Here is an 18,200-nt window from a genome sequence, read left to right as displayed (position 1 = left end):
GATATTTTAACTATGCATATGAAGTGTGCAATAATTATTTTGATACGACCTTCGAAAGTCACTGTCATTAAAATTATTTCGACTTGAATTTAAAGACTAACATTAGAAGGTTATCATTTTCTGAATTTGGGTTTATTTCAATATAATATATAAACTAAGAGAGTTTAGTTAAAACTCCACCAATTAATTGCCAACATCAAAAGGAGGAGATTATTGAATCTCAAATTTTAATGATAAAATCAATTGGTGAGTCTATGAACTAATAAGTGTATAAGAAAAGTGATGCGGGATAAATTTCGATCATATAAAAGCATATCAATTGAAGTAGGAAAATCAAACATTGGGCTAGAGTCCATCATATCAAAGATCGGGCATCGGGCTAGAAGAATCGGGCATTGCGCCAAGTAGATTAGATGTTGCGGGAGGTCAATATGCTGATGGATCGGGCAATACATCAAAGGAAAAGATGATGCGTTGAATATTTGGACGAAGTACCGGATGAACTAATGACATGTCAGATAGCGTAGGCTTCATGATTGTAATCGTTATATGTTGATCAAAATAATTTAAGTATCTAATTGAGTTAGTTTTAGGTGTGACAATGTCAATTTGATTAGGAGCTTATTGGGCCTATTAGAAGGCCAATTCAGCAACCTAAGATTGGGCTAAGCGGTGGTATCGCTTGTGAGCTGGAAAGTATGGAATGTATTTTTTCGAGAAAAAAAACCCAACAATGGTATCGCCATGGTCAAGCAATAGTACTGCCTAGACTGACGGTGGTACCACCAGAACACAATCTCTCAAACTATCAGGCGATTGTACCGTCGGTGCTCAAGTTGTCAAGTGGTGGTACTACCCAATGCAGGCGGTGGTACCGCTAGTACACTGAAAACCTAGGGATTTAATTTTTTGGCTCCTTTTCTGAAACTATTTGGGGCTTATAAATACCCCTCTCATGCTTGCTTACAAGAGTATGAAAGCTTGTGATTTTAAAGTATTATAAACTCTTGAGAATTGTTGATCTTCCTCCTTGAGTCTAGAAGTTATTCTACGGGAGGTGAGAAGTCTTTTTATAAAAGAGGAGTGTAAGAGTTCTCTCCTAAACCTATGAAAAGGAAAAAATAGTTGTAACAAGGGTAGCTGATCTTCACCTATTGAAAGAAGATTGATAATGAAAGCCGATGGGTTTGAAGGAAGAGGAACCGAGAGTTGACATAGGTCGGGACGACCGAACTACTATAAATCAGTTTGCATTTCTTTTTTTCTTGATTTACAATTACATAGTGATTTACTTACTAAGAAATCCTTACTTACTTTTTGTTAATCATATTTTCATATGGGTTTTATCGATCAAAACTTTCAAATCGAAATTTTTCGAAAGCACTAATTCACTCCCTCTTAGTGTCTTTACGATCCTAACACCTCATCCATCTAATATCACAGGGACCGTATACTAGGCATGATATTGTTAGGCCCATATAGTTTATACTCGAGTCTTGCTTTAAACGGTTATAGGCTACCCCCTTTATCGCCCATGTGGGCAAGAGGCCAAGGGGATGTCGTTGGAGATGATTAGATGCTACATCCCCGTAAAATATTTCATGAAATATTATATCATTTAATGATCAAGTATAAACAATCATTTCAACATAATGAGAGGAGGCTTACCCTTTTTGATCACTCACGTCTGCTCTCATATATATCTCGGGTTACTAACTTCAACGTAAAAGGATCGGATTGAAAAATCTTTTTTAATCTTGATTTTTAACATCAAAATATTTCTACTCAAGTTTTACATTTCTATCTTGAAAATATCTCAAACATAGATTACATTGACTACAATATCAATAACTTTTTCCGTTAGACTGAATCATTTAAGTTTTTAAATCTCAATCAATATCATAGTTGGTGTTCGAACATTTGCCATTGTTAAATGAAGCCAAGGTGATCTTTATATCAGATCAAGGAATCAATATTTTCACCATCACAATACCTTATGAAATGTTGGGAAGTGATTAAGGAGGACAACCATGCTTCATGTATCCAATTACACTACTAATATTTTATATGAAAATAAAAAATATTTTCTTGAATAATTAGATGTAACTCCAATAAATTACAGAATGATGGATAATCATTTATGACAAGAGATTTAAATGCTCTCGATTTAAATAAAAAATATTATCTTATATAATCAGACAAAATGGCCCCAAACCCAATATTTGACCCCATTCGTTTAGATACGCTAATGGCTACATTGAAATCCTGAATGGATTCGACCCGATAATGCTGTATAACCCAGCATATCGGATCTGGATCCAACTTGGTATGATCACGTAATTAGCGCATCGAGTTCATAAGAGAAAGAGGGCACTCGGCCGGATTAGAAACAGATCCGACCCGATAACATTGCAGATTTATCTTATTGGATTCGGAGTATACGTAGGGCGACCCGATAACATTGCAGATTTACCTTATTGGATTCGGAGTATACGTAGGGCGACCCGATAACACCGCATCGGCGTCGCTAAAGGGCCAGGGGCAGTCCACTCGGTCAGGGAACGGAATAGGCCACGTGTAAAGCGGATTGGGATATGCTTCAGGCGACTCTCTCTCTCTCTCTCTCTCCTCACCCCCTGACGTGTACTCGAAACCGAAACCGCCTCCCTATATATAACCACCTCTCTCTCTCTCTCTCTCTCTCTCTCTCTCGCCTAAATTCCAAATCCACTTCGCCGGCGAGATCGGACGCCTGTCGAGATCCGAGCGGCAGGAAGAAGCGATTCCTTCCGCGAGGGCTTCCGATCCCATTCGCCGCCTCCACCTCCTCTTGGCTCGACATCTCCGAGCCAAGTCTCGGTCGCGGTACTGCCGTTTGATCGATCGGTCGTTTTCTCTCCCGTTTCCCGGTACTTTTTTGGCGTCTCGTGCTTGAAGTTGCGGACTGGTACCTTTTTGGGGATTATTTTTTGGTTGCTTGGGTGGGTTTTGGAGAGAGGCGCTTGATGTGAGGGTTATTTGTAGGCTGGTGGAGCGATTGGGGGAAGAGGATGGCGTCGCCGAAGAAGGAGGGGTTTTTGACGGAGGATCAGAGGGAGATGTTGAAGATAGCGACACAGAACGCGGAGGTGTTATCCTCGTCGCCCAGATCGCCCAGCAAGATGGTGCTCCCCGAGCTCCATATTAAGGGGGGCGGCGGCGGCGGCGGGAGGGCTACGGCTGTTGGCGTGAGGCATATCCGGCGCTCGCATTCAGGGAAGCTAGTACGAGTGAAGAAGGGTGGGTAACTCTTCTGTTTCGGCTTTCTCTGCATCTTTCTGGTACTTTTGGGATTTTTCTCCGTAGAAATGCTGGATGATCCGAAATATGAACTATATGCAGAAAATTAGCATAGTTGTCACTTCTTGAACGATCTGGTGATTTAGTATATGAATAAGAGAGATAATTTTTAAGCTGTCTACCGATCTATGACACCACGATTTACAGAGGCAATTCAAGGAAGCGAAACAATTAGTGAGGTGGGGTCAAGAATCTACTTGTTTTCAGCTTTTGAGGGACTGTATGACTCTCCTTTAAGGTGGTTTAGTTACTTACCAAATGACGAGGATTTGGTTGTGGATGGATGTGCCAACCTAATACATTTTTCATTGGATTGTAATAACTCCACATGTCACGATATATGGCATGGCTAAGGTGCACTTGTTCAAAATCATAGAATTTGCTTTAGTTGCAGTTGAGTACTTGCTATTGGGTGCTTTTCTACCAGTGTCACTATCAAAGGGATGCATGAATGGTCAAAATTTTCTCATCAATTTCTCCAAAATGACCAAAACTTTGTACAACACATCCACATGTCAACATGTCTTACACATGTGAGATGGAATGAACCTTAAACATTGGTTTCATCAGTTAGTAGAGAGTCAAACTTTCTTGAAATTATGTCTCTTGACTGGATGCAATCAAAGAGAAATAGAGCATGCTTTTAGTGGGAGAGAATCTAAATAAGACTAGTGCTGTATACCTGTGCAGTTTCTAAATCCAAGCCTAATTCTGCAATTTTGGTTCTTACTCTTTGGTGATTTGCTTTCTGTCAGCATTTCTTTGTATGAATTGGAGTTCTGCTCGAACCCTCTTTAGAGAACATTAGAGAGTTTTAATTAATGCCTCAAGGATGGGGGGTTGAAGAAGGGTGAGAAGTATCATTGTAACAGAAGGGGTCGGTTGATATCAATCATTTTGACAGACTATTATAGAAGACCTCTGTGGTCTATCTATCAATAAAAGGAAGACAGCTCAGGGGGGTTGTGGTGTTCAATTTATGCATGCTTACCCTACAAGAGAATTGTTTCTGTGATGAACCATGGTCACCCTGTTTGGAGATGAGCAACCTTATCATGCCCCAAGGCATTCATTATATGCAGCCTTACCCCTACAAGAGAGAGTTCCTTGAACCATGGTTATCCAGGTTGGCAAGAAGCAACCTTATCATGCCTTCTAGACTCACCCTCAGTAGACTTATTATCAATTGTATATTAAATTGAGTGTCTGACTTCTAATGTAAACTCTACAGCAATGATGGGCTTGGTATATTATCATTGATTTTGTGAATGAGACAAAATACATACATCAACCTCTTGCTATCTATGTCTAGAATAGTTTCTACTTTCGATGCTGCTTTATTTGACAGGAATCTGTTTTCCTTTTGCTTCACCAAATTGCTCTGTAGGATGCTCAGGTGCACACCAGAAGCCATTCTTGGGTCATTGCCATGCAGAATGATCAATCATTATTCTAAAGCACTTGTTTATTATTCTATAATCAATTAATGATACCAAGCATAACCTAATTAAGAATAGGAGAACCCTTGATCATTGTGTTAAATTTTAACAAATTTTTGTTTATGCCCAGAATCTTGCTGATATAGAAGAGCCTCTAATTAATACTTTAAAGTTTTAAGACCCTATTAATGATAGGTGATTCCTAATTGACACTTTCCTTTTTGATCATCCTGCCAATGTCAAACCGAGAAGCCAACCTAACCCATGTTTCCACAAGTAATCATCATGTCAGATGGGATGTCAGACTTCAAGGTTTGAGGTGTGTACCTATTGATTCCAACCTAATCAGCATGTGGAGTGGCAGGCAGCATAGGCTACATGCTACATACACTTTTCATAGTATGTCTAAAATGAGGGTTGGCCTTTTTCTGCTGTCATGGTGGTACAGCAGCGGAATGAATTAATATTTATTACCAACATGGGTGACATGAGCTCTCATTTATGACCTACATCAGGTCGGGAAGGCATTTTGTGGCCAAAGGGACCGATTATAATGCAACTCTATTAAAGCATTTTATAGATTTAAATCATTTGATTTAATTAAGCATATACGACATGAGGATAGCTTAGTTGAGAAGGTTCCTGCATTAAGGCTTTTGGGAGGTTAGAGTTAAGCAACTTTATCCCTATATATATTGTGGTTGTTGCAGTGATTTAAATTCATGATCACCAAATCTTAGTGAAACAACCTTGTGTATGTCACCATGTTTATCCTCTGTAACTTGTCAAGGATAATATAATTTAAGTTCTAAATTATAGTGATAAAAATATTATGAAATATGCTATAAACTTAAAACCATTTTGGCAAATATATCCAATACCATCCACCCAGGCCTGGTTTTGGGGCAAAAGTTTTAATTCACAAATTTGGTGCTCATTGAGTTGGACTGGATTGGTTGGTTTATAAGATGAATAGTTACCGCCTTCTATTAGCTGATTCAGATTGGGCTACCTGTGTTTTTTGGTCATATTATCTGTGATACCTGTTATGTGCAATTGTTGCATAAGGAAATTTGTAAATTACTGTGTTCTGCCTTTTTTTCTGACTTAGGTTGTTTTGTTACTCTTATTGTCATTCATATGGATTGTTTATGCACAAGTTCTTGAACTCTGCCATTTTCACACTTTCAGTAGCCTGCCATGTAATAAATCTTCTGTACTTGGAAGTGTGCATATCGTTTTTGGTTTATAATTTTCTCCTTGATGCTTCCTTGAAATTAAGTTGTGGAGTGAATTACATTTGAATTCTTTTAGGTTGCATGGAGTGGAATAAATCTTGCATTCTCAGTAAAGTAGTGACTAACTGGTTCCAGAGATTATATTTTACAGAATTAGAGGAGAACTGATTTGGTGCATATTCACCTTATTGCAAATTCAGGATATTAATATATGAGCAAGATTCACTACTATGATGACAAAAGTTCTGCCATCTTAGACAAAAGATGTCTGTCTTGAAACTGTAATTACACTTTCCTATGATTCCCCTTAAGGCTGCTGATAACAAGTGATCATATTGCAGGTTTTAGATAAATAATTGTTGTACCTCTCAGATGATAAACCTGCCACATGTCTGTGTAACACTCAGAGCTATTGCCTTTTACTTTTTGGCTTCTGCATTTCAGATAATTTGAACAATCGTTAAGCAGATAACTATGTGCGAGAGACAATTGTAGCCTATTATTTTGTTGGTACTATCGTGACCAATAAAGTTTAAGTCAAAAAAGGTTGGATAATAATATGCATCTTTTTTTATTGGACTTCTTTATATCTGTTTTCATGTGCATTTTCAGTTTATGGTATATGTTGTTTTTTTAGATATATTCAAATGATATATATATATATATATATATATATATATATATATATATATATATATATATATATTTGTCGCCTTTTATGTTACAATACTTATTTACTTTTAGCCTATAGTGTTAATTGTACTCTTTTGTTGACTTTGAAAAATCAATGTCATGTCATATCAGTGGGTACGATGTCTGTTGGGCACATATCTTTTGGTTTCAGTTCTAAGAGAAGGTTGCAAGGAATTAGGTATTGTAGTTCAACAATACAGGACAATTCTACGATAATAACTAATAGAGGTATTATGCCTTTATAGAAACTTAAAGTTACAAACTTTTAAAATTTAACTGGATAACATATCTGAGTGTAAAAAAATCGTAGTTCTTGATTGGAAACTCATGGTTTTTATTTCACTATTTTTTCCAGCTAAACTTATTTTCACTATTCTGGTCATACTTCTTTTATTGATTAAAAAAACACACTTACACTTACCTTCTTTTTAAGAAGTATCTCTTTGCCTCTTATCCAATATTCAAAAAAAAAAACAAAGAATATAATCTCTGGCTTGATGTATACTTCTTTAACGTTCAGTTATACGACAGGTGAACTGGTTTTCTCTATTGCTTAACCAGTCTTGTTTTTTGAATTATTGTTTATCTGATAATATATCATCTGGTACTAACTTGGTCTTAATAACTTCTGTTAATAGTTAGTGGTTGAAATTGTTTTAAAGAAACACAGGAATCAGTTAATTTTTGCTGAGAGATAGCCAATGACTCATTTTTCTTTTGCATTTTGGGACACTATAGAAATGATTGATCCAAGGAATGAACTAACAAATTCATGGACTTGATTAATCCTTTTTTATTAGTAATTTATACTTTAAAGAATAAGTAGTTCTTGGTCTTGTTCTATTCATTATATATGATAAATTTAACATCTATAGCATTGTGTTGCTATTATGTGCATGAGTAGTGATTTAAACTTTCCATTCGATGTAAAACAATTAATTGTTCTCATGGTTCTTTATTAGTTATATTGTCCTAACAAATTTATAATTCCTCACCACGATGTGGATTCAGATGGTGCTGGTGGCAAAGGAACATGGGGCAAGCTCTTGGATACTAATCCTGTTTCACGCATTGACCGGAATGATCCTAATTATGATAGTGGTGAGGTATGCACCTCTCTCATATTCACCATCTCTATGCACAAATACATATTTTTTCATATGCATAAGTAGAGGTATTTATGTATATTTGCATATTGCTGTGTTTTGCACATTCACTTTCTCTTCTTAGTTTGATATAACAAATTCCAATCTAGCAGAGTTCAGAAACGAACTTGTGATATGGGTCACACTTTCATTTATGTTGATTTTGCCTTGCAATTTCAGGAACCATATGAACTAGTGGGTGCCACCGTTACTGACCCTATTGATGACTATAAAAAATCTGCAGCGACAATCATTGAGGAATATTTTACCACTGGTGATGTAGAATTGGCTGCCACAGAACTTAGAGATCTTGGGAGTGATGAGTACCATCACTTGTTTGTTAAGAAACTTGTCTCCATGGCAATGGACCGGCATGACAAAGAGAAAGAGATGACATCTGTTTTGCTATCCGCTTTGTATGCTGATGTGATAAGTTCAGGTCAGATTAGCCAGGGATTCTTCATGTTACTTGAGTCTATTGATGACTTGGCTCTTGACATACTTGATGCAGTTGATGTGCTGGCTTTGTTTATAGCCCGTGCAGTTGTTGATGAAATCCTACCTCCCGCCTTTCTCAAGAAAGCAATGAGAACACTTTCTGAATCCTCTATGGGTCTTCAGGTTATTCAAACCGCTGAAAAAAGCTATCTCTCAGCTCCTCACCATGCAGAGTTAGTTGAGCGTCGATGGGGTGGTACCACTCATATCACTGTCGAAGAGGTTAAAAGGAAGATGACAGAATTGTTGAGGGAATATAACGAGCATGGAGACACTGTAGAAGCTTGTAGGTGCATAAGGGAGTTGGGAGTCTCTTTCTTCCATCATGAGGTTGTGAAACGGGCTCTGATTCTTGCAATGGAAATTCAAACATCTGAGCATCTTATATTAAAGCTTTTAAGGGAAGCTTCAGAAGAATGCTTAATTAGTCCTAGTCAGATGACCAGAGGTTTCTCTCGGCTTGCTGAGAGTCTTGATGACCTGTCTCTGGATATTCCCACTGCAAATTCCTTGTTTCAGACAATAGTTCCAAAAGCGATATCCGACGGATGGCTTGACCCTTCTTTCCTCAAGTCAAAAGTTTCAGATGAGGAACACAGAGATGAAGGTTATGAGAAGTTGAGGAAGTACAAGGAAGAAGCTGTTATCATCATACATGAATACTTTCTCTCTGATGACATACCAGAGCTTATTAGGAGCCTTGAAGATTTAGCTGCTCCAGAATACAACCCTATTTTTATCAAGAAACTAATAACACTTGCCATGGACCGGAAGCACAGGGAGAAGGAGATGGCGTCTGTTCTGCTATCTGCACTTAGCATGGAACTATTCTCAGGAGATGACATTGTTAACGGGTTCATAATGCTGCTCGAGTCAGCTGAGGATACAACATTGGACATATTGGATGCCTCAGATGAGCTCGCACTATTTTTAGCTAGGGCTGTAATTGATGATGTCTTAGCACCGCTCAACTTGGAGGAGATAAGCAACAAGCTTCCCTGCATTTGCAGTGGGAGTGAAACTGTTTGCATAGCTCGCTCACTTGTATCTGCCCGACACTCAGGCGAGAGACTTCTGAGATGCTGGGGCGGTGGCACTGGCTGGGCGGTGGAGGATGCCAAGGACAAGATAATAAAGCTGCTGGAAGAATACGACAGTGGAGGTGATGTAGGAGAAGCATGCCAGTGCATCCGTGATCTGGGAATGCCTTTCTTCAACCATGAGGTGGTAAAGAAGGCTATAGTTATGGCCATGGAGAAGAAGAAGGACAGACTTTTGGAGTTGCTGCAGGAGTGTTTTGGTGAAGGGCTGATCACCATCAACCAAATGACTAAAGGGCTCTCTAGGGTTAGAGATGGTCTTGATGATTTGTCTCTGGACATCCCCGACGCAGAGCAAAAGTTCCTGCTGTATGTGGAGCATGCAAGGAGGCACGGTTGGCTCCTCGCATCCTTTTAGGCAATTCCTCCGTTGGTGGTTGAAGAAGGCGGCAGTTTCCCATTCTCCGTTGATTTTAGTGTCTGTAATATGTGGGATTGAAATCCGACGCTTCTCTCTCCTCTTCGAATACTTAGCATCTTTGTTCAGAGTAGCATAAGGGTTGGTTTTTGGTTTCGGTTTAGCATTTTTATTCTTGATAGAGATATATGTGTGTGTGTGTGTGTGTGGGATTAGTTGTGGACAATGTTATTATGGTGGTAGCGGTATTGCCATGGACGAGGAATGAGTCCTTCATATGTAAAATTTGGCACTAAACTGATCTATTGGGTCGGTATAAGGAGGACAATGTTAGTCCTCCTTTATTCTTCTTTCTTTGTGCAGAGTTTTTGCTAATATTTTCCTGTTATCTCGCAGGACTTGCGGGCGTGACTCCGATGGCTGCAGACAGGTCTTGACGCATCAAGATTCGTGCGTCTTCAGCACACAGACGAGCAGGGGTTCGTGGAGGAAATGAACGCACATTTTATATTGGCTGACTACACCTCTATCGAATAACATCATCAAGTGTCCGTCATCAAACAAGATCATCAAGTACATATCCGTCACGAGCAAAGCATTTCCCCATCTTTCTTTCATCTACGAGCGAAATCCTGCATCATAACTCACCGTCCCTCCCTCCCTCGGTCAAGATTATGGCCTTCGCTTGGCCTTCTGCTTCAGAGCTGGAGAAAGTTGCTCTGCTGTAGCAGTCTCGGGTGATGCTTGCTCTGCACATGGCCATAGCGCGCCAACCAACCGAGGCCTACCGTCCTGTTGCCTCTTCGGCCCAGCCTGCAACAGCATTCATTGTCAAACATCAGCTGCGTGCTGAAGAATCGTTGTCTGCTATCGTGGGTAAATTAACAGGAATGTCAGCAAAACCTTCTAGCAAATGGATACACGAGTTCTATGATTCAAATCATGGGTTTTCCAGGTCGTAGTAAAGAAACAAGCTTACACTTGCAGAAATCAAGTAGGAAGCCATGTATGAAGCCAATTAGCCACTCTATATATTGCTATTGCTATTGCTATTGCTACAAGCACTTTATAGAGTGCTTGCCCGTAAAACAGAAAACAAGGATGCCTTGCAGAAAGATCAAACAAGAACTTGTCAAACTAAACTGGCCCTAAAACATCAAATTCATGTCCAATTTGTCAAGCAAACAAACAATTACCTTCTCCACAGGCATTGAAGCTCTGCAGCAATACAGTCTTGAACAGAGACTTGAACCTGTACTTGGTCTGCATAGGAACAAGATAGTTCAGAAGAAGCTCCAAAATCACCAGCCTTCTCTTTTGTTTTGAGAAAATAAAGGATGTAAAAAAACACGCAAAGTGATGAAAGTGGCAGAGAGATGCATGCTGCCAGAAGACATGAGATTAGATTAATATATGATTCTATATGCACAGTCCCTCCTATCTAGCCCTGGACCCTGACAAGAAAGGGCAAATGAATTTACTTTGCTGGGCATTAGTATCTTTTTATATGTCTTGAACTATATAACTGATTAGCTGGAATTTATGTCAACATCGAAATCAGATAAATTTGAATAATAATGAGGAACCCATGTATTAGATGCAAATGAATTTACTGACAAGGAACACATGGTTTAAATAAGATACGCACATCTAGAAACATAATAACAGGAACCACATAGCTTTCTCAACCAACAAATACTGATGAAAACAAATTTGCATTTGATGGTACAAGAACACAGAATTGTGCATGACAAGTGTAATATAAATCAATGCAGGAAAAATTAGATAAGTACCATAGTCAGCTCCACTATTCCTAAGCCTCCTCCGAAACCAATATGAAACCACATTTGTGAAATAGGAGAGGAAGTTTTTGCATGTTAGCTTCACATCTCCAGCACTATATTGTAGAACTATGAAGAAGGTAGTTTGCTATTTGGAATCCTTAATCATCACAATATCAAATGTCACATCAATTGTTACAGCCATAATTAATCCAAGTGTAGCTTCAACCCTAAAATTTCAAATGGACTTACTTTAGTTCATGCTTACTGATTGCTGTCCTTAATTTCCCCGAAAAGGAAAGTTATCCTATTTGGCAGTTCTAGTCAAGACCTGAACAGTAGCATTTCCTCATTGAATATGTGGTCATGCATACTCCAGTAAATCAAATTATCCATGAAAAAATGAACCAATTTTCTCTTCTGTGCTCTAGTGGAATATACATCTGATCATACAGGCAAAAGATAAATTTTTTGGTCAAAAGAGAGATTCCAAAATGGCGAATTGTTCAGATCATTAGCAAATACGACAAAAGGAGATTCAGCCACTCACCCATTGTCCTCTTCTGTATTATAGGTATCTTGTTCATTTGTATCAGAGCAGAAAAGATAGGGATCATCTGTGCAAAAATTTTCTTCAGAAGATGATTTCTTGGAATTAAACAAGTTCAGCTTGTCAAGTTGTTTGATCCTCAGAGTGGTGGCATGAGCTGCATTAGCTGAAAAAGACCTTGAAAACTTTAGAGTGCAACAAAAGCAGCTAGGTTGATCTTCAGTTCCTTGGATGTTCACGTATTGACCCCCTTCACACACTTCCATTGATGGATCAGTTTCTTCTTTGCATTCTTTGGATAGACCGTCTTGTACTGTTCTACTGACCATGGTATTTCCAGTGACAAGAGCATAACCATTACTTGCATTTGTATTTGCTACTTTTTGATCAAAGGAATTTGAACTATACATGGTATTAAAATGCAACTGCTGCTTAATACATAAGTCTTCTTTATGATGAGATGAACAAAATTCAATTGTCTCCTCTTTTGTTCCAGGCAGAAGGGAATCCTTTTTGTTTGTCACAGTTAAATCTGATGTTTGTTGCTTTCTACCAGTACAGCAAAACAAACTGATTGATGACTTCTTTTTGGCTGTCCTATTTATTGGGACAAGACTGATTTTAATATCCACCTTGCATCCAAGAACAGTTTGAAGAGAACCTATAATTAGTTCCCAGGATTCTTCCGCCCTTGATACATGATCAGGATGACAAAATTCGAGTTCGGCAATAGCCAGACCTAAAAATTATAATGTAACACCAAAATTGAAAACCTTTATATTAGCCAAAGAAAAATGAGGAGAAATGAATCAAAGATAAACATAACTTATAAGAGATGATAGCAGAAATTTCATACGTTATATGAAGTTACCTCATCTATTCTAATGACGACAGTTATATACTACAACCTTATGTGAAAGAATAACTAGACTTAGATTCTTGGTCCTTTGACATATTGATATTATTAGTTACATGGAAAGACTGATCAATGGAAAAATCTAGATCTTTGTTCAGCAGAAACCATTTGATCCATTACTTTAAATTTCAGCCAACCTAAATATGCTTTCTTGGAGCAGCTATCATCCATGATGCTATAGAATCACCATTTAGCTACATCTGGAGTTGCACATTATTTCATACATTCCAAATCTTTTTCTTGAATAGTTAGTCTTCTCTGAAAATACAAAACCTACTTATGTCTTGTCGGATTCTTGAGTTAGAAAACTAACCAGATCAAACATAGGTAACCAATACCATCAAGAATCCTGGATGGACTCCATTCAGGGAAAGCTCCAAATTAAGCTTCATCATTTCAAGAACAATCTTTGCTTTCAACATGAAAGACCAACTCTCAAGGCTTTGACTAACACACACAAGTTATATATAACAAGGCTTATTAACATATCCTTACTATTTTCCTTCCCTCTATTGCTCTGAGAGAGTTTACTCTGAAAAGAAAAATCAATTGTATTACACAATCTGCACCATCAAAATTTAGATATCTAAAAGAACAGTCCCAAACTATGCAAACTTCTGAGTTCCTTGTTTTAGTTATCCAAGTTCTGCTAAAAAACACTCTTGAAATACTACTTGCTATTTCTTCCTGGAGTACGAGCCATCTAAGCATGAAAGAATTTCCAACAGTGGTGATTTAGCATTAAAAAGTACTGTTTAAACTTCAATTATAGAATAGAAATGCTTGTTGTTCACGTGAATTATACAAACCTAGTAGACACCATACCAGATATCATCTTTCACAAAATTATATAACATTTAGGCAAGCAACACTGAATGATTAGTACATATGCTTAAACGATTAGGCAAGTAATTACAGAATTACCAATTAAATAGAACACTAAAGCAAGAGATGACAAAATTTAATGATACTGTAGCCAAGTTACCTTCACACACATGGACTGATGACAATCTTCCCTCCTTCCACAAGAACCTTTTAAGTGAACTTGACTGGCAATTTTCGATGGTTCTCCTCCATATGTCTTCTAGTTCTCTTGCCGCATCATAATGTGATTTAGAGCTAGAGATATGATGGTTGCATACAGTAATGGCACTTTTCAAACTCTCCTTTGGTGATGCTACAGTCGGTGGCCCATCATCTGGAGACAACCAACAATTGCTTGTTAGCAAAGCTAACAAACTCATCCACCAAAATTTTCAGAAATGTGGTGATCTTCAGAACTCTGAAATTGAATCCTGGTTATTATTCCATTCACGACAAACTACTATCAACAATGGAGAACAACAGTGAATTCGGCTAATAACAAATGACATCCAGAACGTCCTCCTACCTCTTGAGTATGAAACTTTTTCAGGTGCCTCCAAAGGGTTCATGTTTGTTGGGGGAAGTGATTCTCCAGTATTAAACTGTAGAAGTGCAGCAGTAAGCCATGTGGATTGATCTTTTGAAGTCCTTAACTGCTTTTCAGTTTCAACCAGTATTTTCAGCCCATGCTTCAATTTTTCTTTATCAGCTTCAGCAACTGCATTGCCAATACTTTTCAAGATAAAGATCAGACACAACTACGTAAAATATAACATGCTTTCAGTTTCTCTAACAGGTATAAAGTAATGGCTAGGTTGCATTTTATATATTTAATATTTGGATTTTTTGAAAGGTATAAAAACTCAGAAAAAACAAGAAACATGACTTAGTGTTCTTTGCTTCCGAAGAGTCCATTTGGTAAATTTTGTGTAAAATTTTGGAAACTACATTTGGTAAATTTTGTAATAGTACAAATAGTAGGTATTGCAAGCATAATACAATCACTTATACTGTATATCGCAGATTGTGATCTTAAATAATGTTCAGATTTCTTTCTGTTTGCTAATACCAGATATTGCGTTCATTATAAGCATAGAGATAATCAAAACGTACTCAAGCAGATAGATAGTTAAGCATAGAAATATAGAGAAGCATGCATGATTGATGAATAATTAAGCTGAACTGTAAATTTGTTGATTGTTCTAATAAGATCCATACAATTATTAAAAAATTAACAAAATTTACATGCTGTTGGAGATAAAATATGAAGACAAAAATGAATATGACAATGGCAAATGCAAGCATGTATTCCAAAAGCTCACTGAATCTGGAAGGCTCTAATTGACATCCACCAGAAAGAATATCCATGATAAACTTTGCAAGCTGAGATGTTAATTGCATGGGATCAATTCCAGAGCTGATAAGCTCCCTAGCCCTTCTAACAGTACCAGAAGTGTCTGATGAAAGCGCCAGATGTAACAGATCAAGCAATTCATCATTAGATATAATTCCCATCTGAACAACAAAGATAATGAAGTTTAGCTATTGTTTTACTGGTTACAAATGCATGAACTTAGTGCAGTAGAACAAGAACTTCAACCACCCTCGCAGAGAAAAGCAATGCAATATTTATCACTCACTAGTTCATATGCAAGAGATGTGATTATCCCCTTTCCAAGCAAAGCCAGCTGATCAAGGGTGGTGATTGCATCACGAAGAGAACCATTGGATTCAGTAGCAAGAAAAATCAGTGCATCTTCTTCAAATTCCAATTTTTCTTCTAGGCATATTTTTTTCAACCTTCCAACTATATCATCACTCTTTACATTCAGGAAGTGATACCTTTGGCACCAAGATAGAGTGCCACTAGGCAGTTTATCCGGGTCAGACGTAATCATAATAAAGACAACTTGTCGAGAAAGGTCTTTGATACTCTTGTAAATGGCAGACCATATATTCCTTTGCAGAAACTGGCACTCATCAATAATGAAGATTTTGTAGCATGAGGAAGTTGGAACAAGAGCACTTTCAGAAAGGACTTTCAACACATCTTTATGATTTGTTTCTGAAGCATCTAATTCTGTGACATCCCTGCTCCTTCCAGAGAAGACAAGTACACATTCCTGGCAGCATCCACATGGCCATTGTTCCTTGCAAGACTGGCAATTCAAAGCAGCAGCAAAGATCCTTGCTGCCGAGGTCTTACCTGTACCCCTAGGACCATGGAAAAGATATATAGGTGCTATTTTTCCTTTCAAAATGGTATCAAGAAGAGACTGAGCTACCTCACTCTGTCCTACCAGCTCATGAAATGATTTCGGCCTATATTTCTCACTTAAATTCATCACACTATCATGATATGAAGCACTTACATGGTGATCTAATTCTTTATTTATCTGAGAATTCAACTGAAATTCCTGACCTTCCACATCAGAAGGAAGTTTTAGATCATGGAACTTTGGTACCCTAGACCAGCAACAACTGACTTGACATCCATTGTTGTTGGGAAGAACATGGTCAACATTTTTGGTTGCAGGCCCTAACAATTTATGGCCTAAAGCACTTGTACAAGTTTCATTAGCACAAGCCCAAGGAATCCCAGGATTGCGCATAAAAACATCTCCTTTGCTTGTATATGATCTTCTCAAGGCATCATATCTAGTTTGTTTTAAAGATGAAAAACCTATCATCTCAAACTGTTCAAACTCCCTACCATGCTGTGAATCTAGTTCCTTTTCTAATTGACTAGTACAACGATGAACACACTTCGAGTCGTAAGACCTGTTCATATGGCCACCACAAGATTCTTGAACTCGTGTGTCATTAGCTGAGCGCTTTGCCAATCCGCTCTTAGCAATGTAACTATCAGGAGCCAAACAATTGTTATCAGACTCACTGTCAATTCCTAAATCTACTATTCTTCTTCGTTCCCAATGATAACTCCCCTTATGCCTCAAATCGTGCTTGTTATTGCTAGATCCAAATGTTGCACTACTACCGCACGAGCTTGTTTCCAGATTCATATTGTCAACCAACGCAGCAATTTTGCTCAGCGAGCTCGTATCAGGATCTCTCAACGATCGGACCCTCCTGAGAGCCACCAGAGTTCTTGAAAGCGGGATATCTACAGAATGCCTTCTTGCCTCGGCCATCTTTTAAAGCGTTCGGAAACCCACTTAGTTCACATTTCGTGCTCTTTAAGAAGCAAATGCACCACCTTTCCACATCCTGCGGAACGAGAACATTGCAACAAAAACAACATAAACAACAAACCGAGTTGAGCTTAACACAATGTATAGAAAAAGAACTCCAAAATCACAACTTCGCATAAGAAAAGCATCATAAACAAAGAAGAAAAAGGGAAATTACGCGCCGCGAATGGTTTTAACTTGTTAAAATTATCGAAATAAAGGCCAACAATTTTAAAAATAGAAGAATCCACAACAAAAAGAATCTAAAAACACCTTCTGGTATCTTACATTCCTCACCAAATGACGCTTCAGACTTCAGTAGCAGGGCAGCGATCGGTCTTAAAGGAAATGTAGATGGTGTATAAAGGAAATTACCTCAAAGGGCATGACGTTGCTCCCGAAAACTTGAATCTCTTAGCATACGAGAGCAGAGAAGCTGACCGCAGCAGTAATAAAGATGACACCTTTACGACTACCCCGTCGAAACCCTAAACCCGGGGTTCGGAAGAATCGAGGACGGGGGCCTGGGCCTGGGCACGGGGAGGCGCGGGGGAGCGGCACGAGGGTAAATAAGCGGGCGGGGGATGGGCGCCATCGGCGCTGTGAGGCGAGTGAGCGGCGGGCGTCACGGACTGGCGGAGAGGTCAGCACGGAGGCTCTGCCTCGGGAAGCGTGTAACGGGAGGGCAGTATCGTTATTTCGGAGGGCGGGTGGGGACTGCGGAGGGAAGAAGGGCCAGGAAAAGCTGCGAGCCTGCGACAGTTGTCGGAAGCCGCGCCGGGGGAGAGGAGGTTGAGGTATTAATTCGTCCTCGTGTTGGGCGGTGGCAGCGGCGGTCGATTCGGCTGTCAGAAGGAAGAAGAGCAGTAGCGGGGCATTTGGATGCGTTGAAGTACCGCTTATTGCGGGGCCCACTGGGCCCAACTCCTGTTACGTGGGCCAGAGTTGTTGAACATCGAAGTAAATGCTGACCTAATTAAATACGAAGAGAGAAAATAAATTGATTTCCTTTTTTTTATTTTCTTTGAAATGCTCACAAACATAAATACGAGAAAGAAAATATTTTATCTTTATTTATGAAATAGCAG

At 38.7% G+C, this 18,200-nt stretch overlaps 2 protein-coding genes across 5 annotated transcripts; one reads left to right on the top strand and one right to left on the bottom strand.

Moving 5' to 3' along the window:
- Positions 1 to 2,694: 2,694 nt before the first annotated feature.
- Positions 2,695 to 10,160, top strand: LOC103999938 (MA3 DOMAIN-CONTAINING TRANSLATION REGULATORY FACTOR 1). Of its 4 annotated transcripts, none has more exons than XM_065171126.1 (4): positions 2,695 to 2,865; positions 3,025 to 3,279; positions 7,721 to 7,815; positions 8,035 to 10,160. In XM_065171126.1, exons 2-4 carry the CDS (start codon positions 3,051 to 3,053, stop codon positions 9,808 to 9,810), a joined length of 2,100 nt encoding a protein of 699 aa, XP_065027198.1. In that variant the 5' UTR covers positions 2,695 to 2,865; positions 3,025 to 3,050; the 3' UTR covers positions 9,811 to 10,160. The 4 variants fall into 4 exon arrangements, with proteins under 4 accessions (XP_065027198.1, XP_065027197.1, XP_065027196.1 ...); XM_065171125.1 differs by having other exon boundaries at positions 2,695 to 2,909; XM_065171124.1 differs by having other exon boundaries at positions 2,695 to 2,936.
- A 134-nt stretch (positions 10,161 to 10,294) lies between these two features.
- Positions 10,295 to 17,962, bottom strand: LOC135651212 (protein STICHEL-like 2). The gene is made up of 8 exons (XM_065171123.1): positions 17,488 to 17,962; positions 15,562 to 17,149; positions 15,244 to 15,436; positions 14,448 to 14,639; positions 14,043 to 14,255; positions 12,142 to 12,880; positions 11,007 to 11,073; positions 10,295 to 10,623 (listed from the first exon to the last, which is right to left on the bottom strand). The coding sequence occupies exons 2-8, from the start codon at positions 17,071 to 17,073 to the stop codon at positions 10,483 to 10,485; spliced, it is 3,057 nt and encodes a 1,018-aa protein (XP_065027195.1). The 5' UTR covers positions 17,074 to 17,149; positions 17,488 to 17,962; the 3' UTR covers positions 10,295 to 10,482.
- Positions 17,963 to 18,200: the final 238 nt, after the last annotated feature.

The sequence above is a fragment of the Musa acuminata genome, chromosome BXJ3-10 (genome assembly GCF_036884655.1).
Source record: "Musa acuminata AAA Group cultivar baxijiao chromosome BXJ3-10, Cavendish_Baxijiao_AAA, whole genome shotgun sequence".
Classification (NCBI taxonomy): Eukaryota; Viridiplantae; Streptophyta; class Magnoliopsida; order Zingiberales; family Musaceae; genus Musa; species Musa acuminata.
Note: the sequence above shows the minus strand (reverse complement) of the source record. Positions and strands in the feature narration are given on the sequence as shown.